Raw genomic sequence first — 20656 nt, forward strand, 5'->3', positions numbered from 1 at the left:
TTTGTCAAGATTTATTTTTGCTTTTTTTTGGTGACCTGGCAACAATAGCAGCACCCAAGAAGGTGATTCATTTGACCAGCATTCACTGTTAAGTAGAAAAGAAACAATACAAGGCTACCAGAGAACAACCAACGGACCATTGCTTTTGAATGAGAAAAGCCAAACGATGAAAATACTGCATGACAGTAACTTGTAGTATCTAGTTTCAACATACAGTACATGTAAACTCAACAAAAACACCTTCTTTCCTTTTAAACCAAATATATCATTATCCAGCAGTTAAAATTATTGTATTGAAAAAAAAAGAAAAAAATGTGTCATGTACAACTTGGAACAATTCATGTTTGCTTGTACATGTACTGCATCTATACTTTATCCAGACATACTGCAATATTTTACATTTTCATCACTCCCATGTGAATTACTAGTTTTCTTCTGCTCGACCCCTTTGTTTACAAGTATTCAAATCTGACATACATTCTCGTCTTAAATATGCTCAGAAGATGCTGAATAAAAACAATCTTTGACATAATGGTCATCAAAGCAACATGAAGAAAGCAGGTTCCATCCCACGCTCACGACTTATGTCATAAAGTAGTCCATTCAATATTATTATGCAATATCTTTGTATTCATCAAAGAAAATGAGAAATTACATGCCGCTGAAGGCTGATTGCTGTACGTAATAGTATCGATTAAGGATGCTGCTGTCTGTGTGTTCAAGACAGATGCTACTGTATGGTCAATAACAATCTCAGAAGAATGACAGAATTGGGGGGGGCGAGTAGCGTGACAAGCAGAGGTGAAACTCGGGGAGTGGCCGCTGCAACAGTTAGTCAATGTCCATTTCAGGGAGCTTGTTCTCCGCTGTTTCCTTTTCCGTGCCTGCAGATGTGGTTTTGTCTGGGTTAGATGGCTTGTTCTCTGTTCCCTCCTGTCCATTGACTGGACCGTTCTCAGTCTTCTCCTCCTTGGGAGGCTCTACCTTGGGCTTAGGTTTGGACACCACGGAGTTGCAAGCTGAATAAAGCTCCTGAACAGGAAAAAAGACAACACTGGTTAGAGGAAGATCATGTTTTGTGATGGTCCTTTGGTCCCCTTATCATTGTTTAAGAGATTTTAATTGTAAGAGGCCTTACTGTGTGTTCAGACAGAATGCTAAGCAAATTTTAGGAGGCTATGTGACAGTATATAGGTCAATGGAAAGACATGAGTAGTGAACACAAATTCACCCAGGACAGCATGAATTGATTGAAAATGTTTCAACTTCAGAAAATCTGCACCCCTGTATCCCTGGGATTTATAGATGTGCCTCAAAAACGAGAAACTGGAGGAAAATAACCAAAACTGAAACAGAGTCTGCGAGTTGTGCGTAAAGTCAGAAGCTGAGGTGAACAAAAACAGAAACAATCCACAAGAGTGTTACAGCTTACAGCAAAATTTGGTTAGTTTGGAGAGAATAAAACAGTTCATTGGCTTAAACACTGAATACACCATTAAGATATTGTTTTTTTGTGGAAATTGCAGTTTTTGTATGCTTAGCTGTGTGGTTTCGGTTTTTTGTGCTGCTTTGTAGAACAGATTCAAAAGATTCATTGTCGTACACAAACTAGAATGCTCACAAATTGCATGTTTATGTCCTAACAATGTTGTAATTATTTTATTCCTGAACAGGAGGTAGGTGCTTCTCATCATTACTCCACTCCTTCTTCAAGTTCACTGTCAGCCATTATCCTACAAGAATCCAGACTAATCTCTGCAAAGGAGTGGTTTTGGTGTTCATTATTTGTTAACTACAACAAGATGCGACGTGTTTTGACAGAAAAAAAAAGAAAATGCCAACTGAACCCAAACTACAAATCCTCCAGGACCTTAAAGGTTGTGTGTGTGTGTCTTGAATGCACCCCCTGTACCTTAGTCTTAGCCTGGATCTCTGTAACTTTAACCACTGGCTCCACAGTGAGGTCCTGATTGTTCTGCTGGTTCATCTTAGTGTTCAGCCAGACCATGGCCTCGTTCACCTGTTTGTCCACCCGAGTCACCTCCAGCTCATCAAGGTGATCGTACTGCTCGTCCTGTCAGGAGAAGTGAAAACATTTATTTATTTAAAGCAATGCTCTTAGCGTCCCTGTGCCTATGAAGACTGCTGCTCCATTATTTCCTCTAACTTGCTAACTGTACCTTTGCTTTATAAGCTTCAATGATCTTCATGTACATCTGGATTTGTCGGCCAAGCTCCTCAAATGCTCTTGGCCTCTCCTCAGCTTCCATGAATCTCTCGAGAATCGGCTGACCAAGTTTCTGTAAAGGAACAACATGAGACTTAGTCAGTAAGTGATCCAGCAAGACAAAAAATTGAAGGCACAAGACTCAACCAATTTAGGAGGATAATGTTATTTTCTTTTCTTTTTTTAAAAATATTGAATAAATACAATCTTTCTTTGAGTACTAACACAGAATACAGCAGATAAAACTAAAAGATACTGCACACCAGTCATCTTCAGCAGCATTTTTAAAGCCCTTACAAATATGAATGACAAGTACAACACTTTTAGACATTTTATGCTGCTGACTGTAGACTGTAAAGAAAACTGTGTCAAGTCTTCTTAAAATATATATAGTTCCCTTTTGTTTGAGAATATCGGTTTCCCTTAATAACAAGTGTCCAATCTGCATGAATAGTTACCTTCAGTTCAGCTAGTTTGTCGATGTAAACTTGTTTCTGTTGGTCCTCTCCATCTTCATACAGCCAGTTCTCTGTGTCTTCCAGTTTTAATGATAACGTGTCACGATCCTACATATATGAAAATTAAGATTAAGTCCACAATTCGTAATACATATTTAGAGGAAACATCAACAGTACAAAGCATGGAACATATGCAGTATGTATAGTTATGGTTTTAAGTAAAATATTATTTCTACTGAGAAGATGAGTGTCTGTTAACATGTGGTAAGTTGTGAAGACTATACATCTATACTCACAGCTTCATTCACAAACTTCTCCAGGGAGCCGTGCAGTTTGTCCCTCATCTCGTACACATACTCTTCTACGTAGTTCTTTGCATCGTTCCTCTCCTTCTCCAGCTTGTCCTGCATGACCATTTTCCCCTGAAAGAAGAAAAATTTAAACCATGTTGAAATGTTCCAACCATGTTTGGCTATCTAAACATAAGCTTGAGGATTATGAGTAGGAAAGCTCAGAAGGACAATACAGCCCACTTAAATAAAATGACAATGAGGAAAAAAGTCCTCATCAGGGGAAATAAACCTTCATGAAAATGATGTGAAGTGGTTACTGGTCTGATTTCTCGGACAGCGGTTCATTCTAGTCCAAGACTAGACTTGTTTCTCAGTGATTATCATCACATAATCTTGCCTTTACTTTAGGACCACTCTTAATCTTTGTCCAAATAACTGTACCATAGAGCATTATTTCATTATTATGTCATCAGATGTTGTTACAACCATAGAAAATAAAGTAAAAGTCATTGCTTTTCGTTTGAAATAAAAACAGCAAAAGAAACTATTAAACCTCACCAGAACATGGCCTGTGTGTGCATGCTAGACATTCCTGGTGATTTTTAGAGCATTACCTCATTCTCCACAAACACATTTAGTACGTCACTGGACAGCTGCCAGTGCAAATTGTTCTCTATGGGCAGCTCCACTGTCTTCGTTTTCACTTTGGGCTTCTTTGCCTGAGGCGGTTCATTCTTCTTCTCCTGCTTAGCATCCTCTGTCGTTGTCTGGAATAAAGAGGAAACGGACATTAGTTTAGTTTGTGCAAATACAGCTACTTTATATGGGACAATTAAGACAAAACAACTTACAACTATGACAAACCATATCAAAGGTTACGATATTGTAACCCTAGTTATATTAGCACAGGCAGAGCCCTCTACTGGACTCTATGGGTACTATACTCCAGCAAACGCGTACACACGATGGCCCACTGAAATATGCATGTACGTAGCCGGCCCTTTGTAGAGGGCTCTGCCAGTGCTAATATAACAAGGGTTACAATGTCGTAACCTTCATTATACCTCACACAGGCTTCGCCCTCTACTGGACTCTATGGGTACAGTAGGCGAAGCCCGATTTATGTACTCCCTGCCGTGGGAGAGGCTCCGCCCACTGACCAAGCCAGCTAAAGGTTAAGTACCAGACCCAGCCATCACTTTCATGATCTAAGCCGCCATGCGGAGTGATAACGGATCCAACCTCCTCCCAGTTAGCAGCATCTGGCTAGACTGGGTGAGGTTGTGGTCTAACCCCGCACCTCAATGCCCGCGTCTTAGTTGAGGGCGATCCAATGCCGGTGCATGACACCCTGTGGGGGCCGAGTATAAAACACTTGACACATCCCTCTTCTCACATGTCCTGTGACCCTATGGTGAGCACAGACCTGGAGAAGGAGCCTGACACGTCCAAGAGATGGAACCTTATGAACAGGCAGGGTGAAGACCACGATGAGGGGGAGGGTGAAAAGCCTCCAGTTGAATAGTTCTTGACCGAAATGAACTTCTTATGTTCTTGGGAACAAAAGAAGGGGTCGGTTTAAGGATGGCACCGATGCGGTCCCCACGTAGGAATAAACAACTCGGGTGGACCGACAAGGCGCACAATTCACTCACTCTTTTGGCTGACGTCAGAGCAAGAAGCAATGCTGTCTTGAACGACAACGCCTTTAGGGAGGAGTGTTCTAAGGGCTCGTAGGGGTCCCTAGTAAGGGCCTCGAGCACCAACGGCAATTCCCATTGTGGTACAGAAGTGCGTGCCACAGGCCGCTGTCTTCTGACCCCCTGCAGGAATCGTCTCACCAGAGGGTGGGCGAAGACTGGACCTCCGCCCAACCCTTCGTGGCATGATGAGATGGCTGCAGCGTAAACTTTGATAGTCGCGTGAGACAGCCCTCTATCAACCAAAAGCTGTAGAAAGTAAAAGAGTGTCCCCCACTGGACATGTCAGTGGGTCCACTCCCCTCTCCTTGCACCACCGCTGGAAACCTAACCATTTTGGCCTGTAACAGGAAATGGTGGATCCAGCCCTAGCCGCCTGAATGGTTTGCACCTGAGCAGTCAGCCCAGCCCGCATCAGCCTGTCCCTCTCAGGAGCCAGGCCTGAAGCGGCTGGCCCAGGGTCGGCAGCGCCACTCTCACTCTCTCCAGTAGCTGGGGGATGAGGTGGAGGTGGGGGGGAAGACATAAAGCAGCCTTCTTGGCCATGGTGCGTGTGCAAACGCGTCCACCCCCAAGGGAGAATCAGAGAGGGCACTGGGTGTTCGACCTGTTGGCAAACAGGTCTACCGTTGCCCTTCCAAATCGTGACCAGATCTGCCGCACCACTTCCGGTTGCAGCCTCCACTCGTCGTCCAGGGGACCGCCCCTCGACATGAAAATAAGCATGCAAATTTAAGTGGGCCATCGCGCGTACGCGATCGCTGGAGTATAGTACCCATAGAGTCCAGTAGAGGGCGAAGCCTGTGTGAGATATAACAAATGTTTAACATGTGCTTTAGTTAAGTGGTGAATCTGAAGATACATCTCAGTCAATCGGAATAATTGTGTTATTCTCACAAACTACGCCTTGACAACATAAAGTGAACAAATAAAAAATAGGACAGAGCAGACCAGGAGTTATTATGGATGGTTATCTTAGTAACCATAGTAAACCTTAGTAAATATCTCCAAAATAACATCTTTCTTTAAAAGTCTGACTCAGAAAAAAACAAATGCATTTTTGTCTTCTGCAGGCTGGACTACTGCAATTTCCTGTTTATGGGTCTTTCAATTAAAACAACTCACATATTGAGAACAGAACTGCACAAATTCTCATAAAACAAAACAGAAAACCTCTGTTGGCTACTTGCTTACATTCAGAATATAATTTAAGACCCTCTTATTGGGATATAAAGCAATTAAGGGCCTGGCTCCACACCACTTATCAGACATGCTTCTCATACTCTCAACAACAAACCCAGAAGATCTCTCAGGTCACAAAATGCCACTTTCCTCCATGTGCACAGAGAAGGGAGCAGTTGTACTACTAATCTTACACTTGTTTTAATCCTACATTGTTGTATTTGTGTTTATTTTTCTTTAAGCTAATTGAGTCTAGCATTTTCTTAAAGGATTTTACCTGGAACTTAATGTCATTGTCCATATAAAAATGAACATTTGTGTGTGAATTAATATTTCTGTACATCTGTATTAATGTGTGTAAAGTATATTTTTGTTTTATAGTCATATTGAAACTCCAAACTAAAATGTGGTAAGTGTGGGTTTTTTTGGTTTCCTTTTGGGTGATTTTTTATAATAACATTTTAGTACCCTTCTTCAATATACAGCACATGATTTTAAATTTACTTGTCATTCAGCGTATATGCATGAAAATGATTAGTTACAATGTTTTTGTTTGGTTAGGTTTTTTTGTTACAAATTACCCTTGAACACACTGAATTATGGTCTTTGAATAAAAGCGAATGAGTAACCACACCAGTCAGCCAAAGGATGTTTCAAATCAACATACAGTATGTTTAAATACAGTAAATGTCTTCTGTAATGTGAGTGTGTGTGAGTGTGTGAGTGTGTGTGTGTGTGTGTGTGTGTGAGTGTGAAAATGTGAAACAATAACATTCACCAAATGCCAGACCTCCAGTGTGAAACATAATGTTCCACATTGGAGGATTGGAGTTGATTTTCTTGCCCCGGTACCTTGGTGCTGGGCGATATGGCTGAAAGTCATCATTATATCAGTATAGCAACTTCCATATCATTCCATATCAATATTTATCACAATAGAACTATGATAAAACCTTTTGTTAAAAGGTTTTGTTTTATTGTCTCTTCAAAGGCAGAGTTCTGACTGCCTCTGTTTCTCAAAACCAAATTTTAAAAAATAAAAAATAAAATCTAAATTTCTTATGCCAAAACTCAAGTTGAAGCAGTATATTTAATTATGCAGTATACATATTACGTATTTTTGGATGTATCCTAATGGACACTTTGGATGAAACGTTACTGACACTTCATCTACAATATCAGAGTTTTGTTAAACTAGTATTTGTTTTTAGTGAAGTCATTAGCTTTGTTCAGATGGAGACCATCTGCACTGAAAATTGTCAATAACGTTCACACGATTGGTGTCCAGGCAGATGAGAAATGCACCATTCTGCTGCCAGAGATGAAAACTCTACTATGGGACTGTGTGAGGGTGTTATAAAGACTAGCCAAGTCTTGTTTTAACAGTACAGACAGGTGTTTTTGAATGTGCTGACATGTATGACAATCCTGTCAACCCCAGGGTAGGATTTATTATGTCTGTGACTTTATCAACAATATCTCGTACTGTAGCACCTGGAAAAAGAGTATGAACTCTGCTGATAATCAAGTCACCAATAATGAGTGTTGATGGAGGAATCACCACCAGCTGATGTAGGCTGTGAGAGCGTAGCAGCTGTGCAGGTTACTGGTCTGGTAACCTATCTGATATGGCAGTGGTGAGATGGAGCCTGACGCTGAGTTTTCCATTGCTGGACATCAGCTGCTCCTAGACAGGTAGGTGATCAATCGGGACCAGGCTGGGGATCTTGGTGAACTGAGAAGTAAGGTTTGTCCAGCTCGTACAAGACCTCCAGTCCAGCAGAAACATGTTGCTATGAAGACAGAGCTGCAACTTCATTCATATTGTGTAGCAGACATGAGGTGAAACTGACTAGAGACCAAAACTTGGGCTGTATCATAGGAGGGCAAAAAGGGTACGGGTTCCCAGCCAGTGGAGAAAATTCATGTCAATATATAGAGTAGATATTGATGGTGATAATAATAATAATAATAATAATAATAATAGAGCAAATGTCTGAGAAATTAATATAGCCTGCCTATTATGCAGGCACACTTAGGCTAATAATAATAACAATAATATGAACAGCTTTGGAGTAATGTTCATGTTCATTGTTGCTGCAGCGTCAGCAGGATAGGGAGCAGAGGCAGCCAGCTTTTCAGCACTGGTGGTGGTGGCTTGTGCACAGCTGAAGATGACAGTGTCCAAGTGCCTACCAGCCTCTTTTGTGGTGGAAATTCTTTGATCCAACTCAGTGATCTTTTCACTGAGACAGACAGAGCTTTTCCAGCCAGATGGTGATGTAAGTGGAGTCATGAGCATATGCTCGGCTCATTTCTCTGATAACTTAAAATCCCATGAATAAAACCATTTTTCCAGTTTAAAAGATATTACTTAAAAACAACCAAGATCTAAAAAGTCTATTAAAAGTAGTTAAAACTAGCTAAAAGTCAGTTTATGGGAGACCTTCTGGCAGACAAACACACTGACACATACGCAGACCCCGGCATTCATCAACAAGCAAGAAAGGAGGCAGATCCCCTCCTCTACTTTGTCGTGGTTATTTATTAGCACTGGAGGTGAGTTGACAGAAACTTGTCCAGCACTTGGAGAAAGCAAATTCTCTTCCATACTTTATATAATTGAAAAAATGATATGGTGATCATTATAGTTACTGCCTTATTGCCCAGCACAAGGTTACCTCCATCTCCTCAGCTTCTGATTTCTTGTCTCCGTTGTCTCCGGCCTGGTGTTTCTGATCCTCCTGATCCACCTGCATTTTGTTCTGACACGTCAACAAAACAAAGGACATAGATACATACACATAAATTATATTAAGATAAGGGTTTATATCCAAACCCTGGGTTCGGAGTCAGAAACAAACACTAATTTGTAATTGCATTAATCACTAATTTTAAGAAGCTGTCACAGGATTCAACAGGTTTGTGCAAATCGTTTTGGTTGTCCATTTCTGTTTGAGCCTTGTTGAAGATATGACACCAACTGACGCAAACAACAACTGAATTAATACCTCTATAACTCAGTGATATTCTTTAAATATCTCATAGTTAGTATTTGTTATTGTTACTGAGTTACGGTGTCTGAAATCATTAATTCTCCATTTGTTCATAAAGGTGTCCTCCCCAACCTCGGGCATTTTTGAGTCGACTATGTTTATACTCAGCTGCTTTCGCAGTCACATTCAATCTTTGGGGAAAAAAGCATAATGAACACAAATGCTTTGGCTGTGCAGTGCATATGGTGACTAACTACTCAAAATAAAATGCCAAACGTCTTATAAAGAGGCAACTTATGCAAGCCCTTGAAGCTGCAATTAGCCTGTTAAGGCAAGACATCCAAATGCCAAAGTGATGACATGTCTGACTAACAGAGGCTAAGGTGTGTCCAGACAAGCACACTGTGTGAAAGTGGTATCTGAGATGAAACACAAATCAAACTGCTGACAACAAGCCAGGACCTTGTCTCTTTCTCTCTCTAACACACACACACACACACACACACACACACACACACACACACACACACACACACACACACACACACACACACACACACACACACACACACACACACACACACACACACACGTACGTCATGAGCCTCTTAAATCAGTGATAATACACACTGTACACACCTCCTCTTCCTTCCCTGCCTGGTCTGTCTCCATTGGCTCTTCTCCCTCAGCTGTTTTCACAACCTCTACTAGTGAGGCGCTGGATACACTGAACACACCGTGAACGTTGACCCGAACTTTGACCTTGACCTTTGCGCTCTCCCCTGATGCTTGAGGAACCACATTCTGGACCACGAACTGGCCTGTCGGGTGAAGGAAAGGACAAAGGGTTAGAGGGTGAAAATATGTATGATATTAATATGTATATTAATGAGGAGGGATGAAACATGAAATATTTAAATACTAGAGACATTCAAGTGCCACACTAATTCACAGGAACAATATACATTTTATGTTTTTGATTTTCCAAAAGACTAAATTATTTTGTAGTCACAATTAGCATGTTTTAGCAATCATCTGCTTAATATCAAACCTCTTGTGACTAGAAGCTGAATACTGTATACATACTTAACGGTAGGCATCATTCTAACAGCCAAACAATAAATCTAACATGGAGCGAGAGCACAGTTAAACATTAACTAGCACACTCTGGACTTTGAACTGCAGATTGAATTAATAAATACAAAACATTCTCAAAACCATTTCAGTTATGCTGTGTTTTTTTTTTTTTTACCAAAACAAAGAAATTAGACATTTCCATATTTTATTGTCCACTATTACATAACTTAAACTTGCAGTACCTATAGAGGCGCTGGGGTAGGCCAGCTCCTTGGGGTTGTTGTAGTAGGCCTCAAGGGAGAAGGGCTCTTTCCGGTAGAAGGTCAACACTTTGGAGAAGGGAGCTGCATGGTTCTTTGGAAAGACCTCACAATCACTGTAAAAACACAGCAGGAGAAAGTCAAACAGACCGACATCAAGGAGGTAGAGTTCTTCAGCTGAAATCAGGGCTTTATATTTATGAGGAAGTTGTAATTAGTACACTGCGTGTGGTGGGCTGGCTCACAGGTCCTGCAAAGCCTGCAGCAGATGATGCCAGAGCTTTTTTAAGAGTGAAACTGGTAATAAAAAGGACTGAATATAGCCTTCTGTTTGTACACTGCAGCTTGCCAAACACAACACTGTTATTTCGCAACAGTTTATAAATTCAAACAGTATTTTTGATAATATTTCAGAGCTGTATAGTCAAAGGCAAAGACAAGATAATAGGTTTACATGGTACACACTGAACATGTCATTTTAATATTGAGGGTTGTTTTGGTTATAAGACAATCAATCAATGAGAACTACAGTACATTAAACTTGTATGGTAATTGCAATCAAGGCATTGTAATACTATATAATGGCCTTTTATAATACCTCATGCTAAGTAGAAGTCCAAACCCCATGCAGATTGGAAGATAAAGCTCTAAACGTGAGGAGGTCCATCAATATCTGTATCTATAGACGGCATACTGGTTTTGCAGAACCTTCTAAAGCCCAATGTTCAAATTAACAGGAGTGGTGCAAAAACTATTCTATCTATTCTCTCTCTCTCTCTGGGATCTAAACATTAAAAGGTCCTAGCTGTACCTCTGTCCTTCCTCTGCAGCAGAATTCCATTTTAGGGAGATGGAGTAGGGAACAACATCTGTGATGGAGAACTCTCGGACTTTGAATGCCGGTGATAAGATAGCACACTGAGGAAAGGAGGAGAGAAATACAAAACCAAGTTACCAATAAATAACACATGTATACTTGCATGCATGCATACATACACAATATAACATACTTTACATGGGTATTTGACACTAAGGAAACAGGACTTGGTTTAGTTGCTAAAAATGGAATTGATTTGTTGATGTATGTAGCAACAATTAAAACACTGCCTCAACAACAAATAAGTGTCACTAAAACATTATGTATCACATGCGTTTCATCTTTGTCATGTTCTCTGATCTCCACTGCCAGAGAGGGATACTGCTGTGTGAGTCAGTGTGAGGACAGGTACGTATTGTGATCATGACAGGTGAGCTGTACCTGCAGAGCACAGCCTCTGGCCACAGCCTCATCTGCGTTCAGAGTGGTGCTTAGCTCTTTGCCGAAAACTTTGCCAATTCGCTCTTTGACAGAGGGGATTCTGGAGGCTCCGCCGACAATCTCCACTGCATAGATATCTTCTTTTTTCATCTCTGGACACAGGAAGCAGGAGACAAGGATGATACAAAACAGGCTTGTTAAGTTTGACAGAGTCACAGATTCACTTTGCAATAGCCTCTGAACAAAAACAATTTGTCGATCTTTTGTTAATTCTTTGACATATGACTACATGACTAAATGGAAAAGAGCAAGCAGAGATAGTTAGGAAGTATTAAAGGAATACAGGAATAGGTCAGCTGCTACTGTCCTGAGGGAAGGGGCTGTTTCAGGAAAGCACCGTGACTGAGCCTAGCGTGTGTGTGTGTGTGTGTGTGTGTGTGTGTATGAACACGTGTTGACGGGGATAGTCCAGCTGCTATAAAAGTCACATGTACTCACTAGCTTGTTCCATGACGCTGCGCAGGGGACCCTCCACTTTGGCCAGCAGCCCCGCACACATCTCCTCAAACTGACCTCTGGGGACACATGGTCATTGATTATTAATAGAAAGACTGTGTCACACATACACAGTCAGGAAAAAGCCACATGTGCGGAGACATTATGGGTGTGAGGCAGTTTGACGGATGCTGGGTGCGTCAAAAATAATTTGAATAATTATTTGCGCCCAACTACAGCAGTGCTCTTTATCATTTTTAACATAATTCAAAGGAAAAAAATGACTGTAAATGATCCACATTATCAATAAAAACAGCTGACAGGTAGTTTTTTTCCACCAGTCCCAAAACACAATTTTCAACTATCCCAATGTGAATGTAAACTGTTCCAAAATTTAAATGTTGTTTCTTTACCTTGTAAAACAAGAGAGAGCTCGCCTGGTGCTACTAAAATCACTAAATGTGCCTGTTGATGTATGTGAATATTCTTTAACGATTTACTTTAAAGATGAGAGATGCTGCTTTCATTAAGTATAAACATCTCCATGGTCATATTTATGAGGTCTATGCTGCTGCCTGCTCCTGATAATCCATGTGGTCTGGAAAGATAGTAGCAATCTCCAACAATCTCTCTTGTATAATTGTAGACATAACTCTTATTAGTGTCTGTATATTTTTAAGTGTTCCCCGTTGTAACTTGTCTTACTTGTGAGTCAGTAATAATTTGTGCCTGATGAAAAATGAAAAATGCTGTGGAGCAGCAGCACACCACAGCTCTGCAGCTCCTATGTTCACTTGTTTAACCCAACACTGCTCTGTGATTTAACCGCAGTGCCCACAGATCTAACTGCAATCCATTCATCACTACTGTCAAACCATGTTTAGTAATGTTTAAGGCTTAGATTATAACAAATAAAGAACACAGTAATATATTGAAATTGTCTAAATGTATGCTTTAGCTAATATACTCCCACACAGCCAGGCTAGCGCTATGTTTTGTTTAACCAGCACAACATATTTGTGATGCCAGCGAGCCATTTGTGACTCAGGGGATAGATGGACCGGTACCAGGTCTCATGCTGTGTAGCCAGCCAGTGATTGTAACTATAGTAACAGCATGAGAAGACGCATTCTGTTGAAGTCAGCGGTTCAGTTTGTCATTCACTAAGCAATAGTTTCAAATAAGTGAATAAATGAAAAGTTATATATAAAATCTCTTTTTCGTCCTGGGAGGATCTCTGTTCATCCCAAACACATTTTCCTGAAGGGACGTCGTTAGTCTTGAGCTCAGGGTGCAGAGGAAAGACAGGTGAAGTTAAGTAACATTACTCGAGTTGACAACAACTACACTCATTATTTGCGAGTAAAAAGCCAACAAGAGATTATTACTAACGTAATCTGCCAAACAGATGGACAGACATCGACCCCAAGTGTGACATTCAGGTCAAAATATCTTTTTAAAAATCATACCCAACCTAAATCCATTGAAAAGTATGACTCCTTTAACTGCTTATTTGATGAGGTCTAAATGTTCTGTAATATTGTAATTAATAATATCCCACCTGTTGAGTTTGCCGGAAACATCAATGTCGTTCATGAAGCACTCGATGTTGAGAGGCAGGTCGGAGGAGTTAGCGCTCATCAGCTTCTTGAGCTTCTCACACTCTTGGTAGAGCCTCACCAGAGCCCGCGGCTTGGACTTGACATCCAGCTTGTATTTCTTCCCAAACTCCTCACAGAAGTGGTTGACCAGGATGTCGTCAAAGTCCTTCCCGCCGAGCTCTGAATCATACGCTGAAGCCAGGATCTGATAGCGGATGAAGAGAAGAATAGTCTTTATTGTCATTGTACATGAAAAAATTGGGGTTAATATTTGAAGTGATGGCAATTTATCAGTAAAATATTTTATATCACTGCACATCTGGGTGTATAGGACAGCTGCATCTCAGGAGAATGGATAACAAATACACATTTTGCTTATTATCTATTTAATACATACTGAATTCTATATAGCTATATAAAGGCATCAGCATAGTGTGTAATCAGGTGAAGGTATTAACAATGTTTTATTACTTTAATAAATGAGCACCAAAGAATATGTTATTCTCATAGGTTTCTTCCTTCTTTACACTTCAGCAGAATTACAATGAATAAAAAACATTGTTAGGTGTTACTGTTTACTATTCTGTTTATCTATAACCACATGAGAAATAAATATTACTTGTTTTTCTGGCAAAACTGACAAGAATCTATTCTGTGTCATCATCCCTGCTGTAAAACCTTTCCGGCCTTTTTCAAAATGAGCACAAATTATTCATTACTCACCTTGAGCTTCCCCTTGTTAAAGGCACAAACTGACACCTGGTAACCGGAGTGACCCAGGTCTACAAACACCACTATCCTGGGCTTCTCTTCTGGAGCTGGCAGGTCCTGCTTGTAGATACCATATGCCAGAGTCACTGCAACAACCAGGCATAGTTTTGGTGTTAGTTTGGGCTCAATACATGCTGAGTAGTACACTGTATCAGTGTACGAGTCAGCATGCTGTGTAGTACTGTAGTACGCTGAACTAATGAATGTCTGAAAGGCAGAAAAGTGTCAATACCACACTGAAAATACATAAGAATAAAATGCATGCCTAATTTATGACTGATGGGAAAGTAACAAAATCTAAAACATAAATTTGAATTTCAGCATGTACATGAAAATATGCTGTAACACCACTGTGACATGTTTGCAGCTATAGCTCAAACATTTACTCAGCAATAAATTACAGGCCGAATTTTGCCCTACATCAGGCTTAATCTTTTCTTTGCTTTCAGAGGTGACTGCTCAAGGAGAGATAAGTAACAAATCTCACACAAAATAGCATCAACAGTATATGTTACTCTATAGCACAGTATTAAACTGTCTACTATGGCCAAAAAGAGCAATAATTGATTCAGATACTTCTTGTCCTGTGTGAAGTGTACTATGTATCTGTGTACCTGCAGTGGTCTCATTCATTAACCGTAGACAGTTGAGGCCTGCGATCTGAGCTGCGTCCATGACAGACCTTCTCTCTGCGTCAGTGAAATAGCTCGGCACCTGCGAGGGGAAAATCAATACAGTGTTCACACAAAACACTAATGAGTCTCAAAGAGTGAAGACCAATATAATAATTTTGACAGCCTCAAAAGGGACAGATCTGACTAAGAACCACCAGTCATAGAAACATTTATACACATGGTATTACTGTAAGACATTTATTAGATGCCAAAGATGTTCAAAAACCTAAAACATATCCATAATAATTTATTTTAAGGGTCCCTTTGAAAGCTAATGATGCATGAATTGCCTGCTTCACAAGATGTCTGGATAACGTTACTATCTTAGTTACTCACGGTGCCAAAACAAAACATCTCCTTGTGGAAAAGCTTGAGCACTAAATTTAGCAATTGGCCACAGTAATATTAACACCATAGCCATCTCCAGGGGTGATGTAAACTGTAGATTTAAGACTAGTGAAACTAAAGTAACAGCCTATCTGTCTGAGATCTCTAACATTACATAACAGAGAGGCTATCAAATTCATGTACTGAAGAAGCAGCAGGAAACACACACATCCCACTCTTCACCAACAAGGTGCAAGAGAGGAATTAACCTTTCAGACAAGACATCTGGTGAAGTGCTCAGAGCTCAAAATGTCATATGAACAGGTGGTAATACATTTATACTCCTTGGAAGTGCCTTTAATTTGGCATGTTTTTTTTTACCCTAACTGTTTGAAAATGTGAGAGGATGACATAAATAGCTGCCACTCAAAACAGCAGTGTTCCTGCTTCATTTGACTCAGTTCTTTTGATGCTTTGTCAGTGCCATGTCCTATCTTTAAGTAAATCTATTCAAGGACCCAACAAGAATATTAGCACATCCCTATTTAAAAAGGCAATTATTTAAGATATGTTGCCCCAAAAAAAGGTCCAGCTGGACCCGAATAGGCAGACAGATTTTCACAAGACAAATAAAAAAAAAAGCACTAACAAATCTATTAAAGTTTTATCGTTTATTTAAGTTGTATTGTTCTTATTTGTTTTATAGATTTTCAGACACCCTGCTGAACCTGTAAATCTGTCGTCTGGTTGTCTGCAGAAATCCTTACCGAGATGACACAGTCCACGACTGGTTTCTTCAGAGCACTTTCAGCAGTCTCCTTCAGTTTGTTCAGTAGCATGCCGGTGACTTGCTCGATGCTGAACACTTTCTCCTCTTCCAAGTACATCACCTAGAGTTAGGGGACAATTCAGAAGACAACTACTCTTGAGACATGTGCCCATCATAGCTTGCAGCATTAGGAATGTGTAATAATGTAATAATGCATGGATCAATGTGAACATCAGCAAAACATAATCACTGAACAAGATACAATTATATGCAGTCAGGTGACACAAGAATATGAAGGATGGAAGTTGACTTCATGTAGCTTAAGGTAAAGTCAATTTCAAATGTCATTATCATCCTAAATACAGCATTTTAACCTGAATGCTGAAAAGAGAGACAGCATGATGCCCTCTTTTATTTGTCATTTCTTATGCTCTCAACTGTCCTGATGACCCACGATAATTATCACCCCAGGGACACAAAAACAGCCGGGCTATTCGCCTGCAGTATGTAAGCCAGGTATTGTACTTCCAAGAACTCTTTGTAGGTTTTTGGTCTTGCATTTGCAATCTGATGGCACTAGAAGTTAGTTAATCAATCAAGGTATATTCAGTGTCAAAACATTGACATTCTGGAAAGGCACTGAGTTCCAAATATTTCATGTAATCGCTTCACTTCTTTCTCTCTCACAGTTTATGGTTATCAATTTAATCTCCAATAAAGCAGAGGCACCGTAAAATTTTTCAATCTTACTTTTATGCCGGTGGATCCAGAGGGCATCTGTGCCAGGTCGTACACCAGTTTAGATTTTGCTGACTGGACATAGGGATCTGAGAAAGCTCTGCCATGGAATCGCTTGAAGCCCTGCACAGTGTTCTTACAGTTGGTCACCACCTGGAAATGATGAAGGAGGCAACAGAGAAGACAATTAAGATACAAATCCAGGTGTTAACCTTTCCATTTTTTTGCATTGAATGAAAATGAACCATGAGATGAATGGCAGGTTGATTGAGCGGAGTTCACCTGGCTCTTTGCAGCAGCTCCTATAGCTCGATTTCGTGGGCCAAATGATACAAATGACCTGGAAGACACAAACACCAAATGTTAAGCAAAAAAACTGGAGGTTATTACATGGTGTCATCTACATGATATGACATGACATTTCACAGCCCAACCCACATTAAACTGGACAGACCATTTTCCATGTTGGCAGTAGCAACATCAGCAGTTTGTTTTGGTAACCATGAAAATAACATTGTGTGTGCAAAATGGGGTTTAGCTTTCCTCAGATATTCGCTTACAGACAGTAGCAAATGTAAAATTCCCAATTAAACACATGCAGGCTTGTTAAGGATTCATCCCTCACAGCTCACATTGTATGATGAACACTGCCTGAAGCGGTGTTGTATCATAGTGGATTGTGGTCTAAACACGACTGTCATCATCATCCCTATCAAACAAAGATGTCAGATCTACAGTTGTTGTCAACACACAAGTGCTGCTGGGGTCTCAAAGAGGGGTCAACACTGAATTACTATTTAACTAAGTGTCAGGCTAGTTTTAGAGCGACACTTCCAAATGACTGGCTCACTCATTGTTTAATTGACCATAATTTCTGATAAACACTAAATTTTTAAAATATTCCCATCACAAGATACCAGAGGAGAAAAGTATGTATTGAATTGTGCTCAAACAAAATATTATACAAAGCAATAAACTGTTTTTAGTGCATCCCACCCCACTATTGTAAGGGTGCCATCATAGAAGAATTTCCTGTATATATATATATACACACACACATACACATATACATATATACATACACACAAAAAGATTTACATGATGATCTGATTTTAAGAGTTAAAACATGTTACCTTTCTGTCCATTGACTATTCAATTAAATCAACTTATGGACTAGGTAGTGACTAATTTGTTGTAAACTCAACAAAAAGTTGGTGTAGCTCAGTGTAGATTATTTTAATTTATAGTCAAAAACATTTGAACCTCAGAGGTTTAAAATGTTGGTTTGAATTTAAAACATTTTCTCTCACCAGGTATAAAGTTCACAATTTAATATAAATTATACTGTGTTTGTTTTGCTAAGTGTCTAAAATGTCAGCAGCCATATTCTGTCATTCTTAACACTTCATGGTATATGTAGATAGGACACGTAACACAGAGTAAATGTCAAAAGTCCATTTGACATTCAGAGATCATTTTTCATTAGATATCCTGTAGTCACTGTGGGTACAAAGTGTGCCGCTACCAGCCAAATGAGCAGAATTTAGTACAATAATAACCCAAAACCGTGATAACGGCATAAATGACACACCTAACAAATTATTTAATAAAAGATTTAATGAAATCAATTGATTTAATGAACAGTATTATCTTAGAGAGAGCCCTTTAACTCTTCAAATTACGGCAAATATTGCTAGAATATTCCAACAAGCGATTGGCTGGTGTCGTCATCGTAGAGCGCAAGGCAAGGCGCACTGTCTGTCACACGGGACACACCGGTTGGTAGGAGTTTACGTCTTCAAGGGATTGATAACATTAGAACGACGAGGAAGCACCGCCCGCTCGTCTTCGCCGGGTAACTAAAGCCCGTCTTCAAAACTGTAACGGCAAGAAAAGACTAGAGGCTTAGCTAACTAGCTAGCTTGCTGGCTGGCTCGCTGTGGACTCCGTTTGAGTTGTAAATTTCTGTATTGTAGATGTTTTAAAGGTTCGCTATGAAAACACTTAACAGAAACCTATCACTAATTTTACTTATTATGAAAGACGATCTTTAAAAACAACACGCTTAGGACAAAACTAGTTTAGCTAACGGTAGCTTCACGTGCATTGACTTACCGCTGAAGCCGGTGTTATGTCAAAATGTGTTACCCCCTCGAAAAATGGTTCCCCTCCTTATTAAAATCATGTTTCTCATAGCAACACACCCGCGTTTGGAGTTAAATCATGGTTATGGTTACGGTTAGCTGGTTTGGGGGTTAAATTAAGCTTGGGTGCAGATTAAACACCTCAGAAGACGACTGGTTGGGGTTATGGGGAAGGGGCACACATATCCACAGGGGAACAGACTTCGACGTAACACCGGTGAGAAACAACAGCTAACGTCAAGAGGGAGAAAAAAATAATCACTCTCGCCCTTTATATAAGCCAATTACATTAAATTATACATTTGTGGTTTTAGTTACTTACGGTGTGCATCTGTCGCTGTACTCATTAGCGACGGTCTCAATCCCCCCGGCTCGGGCTACAGCTACATAGCAGCTTTGAAAGCCCAAGTCAAATCCCACCACTGACATCTTCAGCGATACGTATAGCTGTCACGTTATGTACAATAAGATTTAGACAAAATAAAACCGGCGTATAGCTACAGCTTTAAAAAAAGATAATGTAAAAGTCCTGTGAAGTTGTTGCACACTGTGTTAAGTAGGGCTACGTCTACTCATAATCCACACTGCTGACAACCGGTGTCTCTTGATCAGTGCTGGCAGGCTGCAGCAGTAACAAGGTGGTCACTCACTTCACGCCGTCTCACTGGGTAGATATCGCGAGAGTTGATCGTTCCAGCTATATCTGGACCTTTCTATAACCACGTGGGTTGTTCTTTTATACAGTCTATGGTTGTTCTCCAATAATCAAGATTTTTCTTCATTTAGAGGAGGGGGGGATGTAGAGATTCCTGGCAATTTTGAGTATATTTCTAGGGGCATAATATTTACTGTGAAAACAAATAACATGAGGAAACATATTAATTGATTTAGTGGTGCCTAGGATTAATGATAGGTAGGGGATTTTTTTTTTTTTTTTTAGATTTGATTTATTCTTTATTATTTGTAGAACAGAATATACTATGGTAGCCCATTTCCACCAATGTGATCATTATCATTAGAAACTTTTTCAAACTAGTGACTCAGTAACCAGAAAATGTACTATAAATAGTGTACAACACAACATACAAACATGCCACAGGATTTTTTTCAAAGCAGTTAAACAGCAAACAAAATTACTTTTTGTTCTTATTTATAGCCATAAGAGATTATAACTTTCAGTTTAGTGAGTATTTGTTTACTTAGCCTATATCTGGGACTATGTTCTTCTTCTAATTATTAACAATCTTATGTGTTGTCTTATTTGTCTCATTACAATACAAAGATTATAATGTGTTTTGTGGATGGCAGTAAAATGCTGTTTCGTTAAAAACTGTGAGACAGAAATGTGAATAGATGAAGCTCTGTGAAAAAAGTAAATATGGGTGGGTGTAGTGACAGTTGAATGGTAGGAGGATGCACTGCGTTGGTGACACAGATAACCAAATGCTCAACCTCAGCAACAGTTTCCACTACGTCTGAACATACCAAATAAAACCAAGAGATGAGAATAATATTTATAGTCCTAATACCAGTATTGTAGCTTACTAGTATCATTTAATAACATAAGCCTCTTGTTAATTCAGGAAGACCCACTCTGTGTAATGTAAAGTAAATTAATATAAGCAAGCATATTTGAATGTAGAGTAACTTACACCTGATGTTTCCAGAATGACTTATAGGATTTGT

At 39.8% G+C, this 20656-nt stretch overlaps 2 protein-coding genes across 2 annotated transcripts in view; one reads left to right on the forward strand and one right to left on the reverse strand.

Moving 5' to 3' along the window:
• On the reverse strand, window positions 1-19562 carry hspa4a (heat shock protein 4a). The gene is made up of 19 exons (XM_053331669.1): window positions 19293-19562; window positions 17109-17166; window positions 16839-16979; window positions 16087-16209; window positions 14933-15032; window positions 14271-14404; window positions 13508-13752; window positions 11950-12026; window positions 11452-11603; window positions 11005-11111; window positions 10176-10309; window positions 9496-9677; window positions 8542-8625; window positions 3593-3745; window positions 2982-3107; window positions 2686-2793; window positions 2181-2300; window positions 1913-2074; window positions 1-1032 (listed from the first exon to the last, which is right to left on the reverse strand). Exons 1-19 carry the CDS (start codon window positions 19397-19399, stop codon window positions 832-834), a joined length of 2514 nt encoding a protein of 837 aa, XP_053187644.1. The 5' UTR covers window positions 19400-19562; the 3' UTR covers window positions 1-831.
• The window catches only part of zcchc10 (zinc finger, CCHC domain containing 10), a 10164-nt gene continuing 8139 nt past the window's right edge, over window positions 18632-20656 (forward strand). The window contains exon 1 of the mRNA XM_053331674.1: window positions 18632-18681. The gene's annotated coding sequence lies outside the window, so the exon portion shown is untranslated. The remainder of the gene's footprint in view (window positions 18682-20656) is intronic.

The sequence above is a fragment of the Scomber japonicus genome, chromosome 13 (assembly GCF_027409825.1).
Source record: "Scomber japonicus isolate fScoJap1 chromosome 13, fScoJap1.pri, whole genome shotgun sequence".
NCBI lineage: Eukaryota > Metazoa > Chordata > Actinopteri > Scombriformes > Scombridae > Scomber > Scomber japonicus.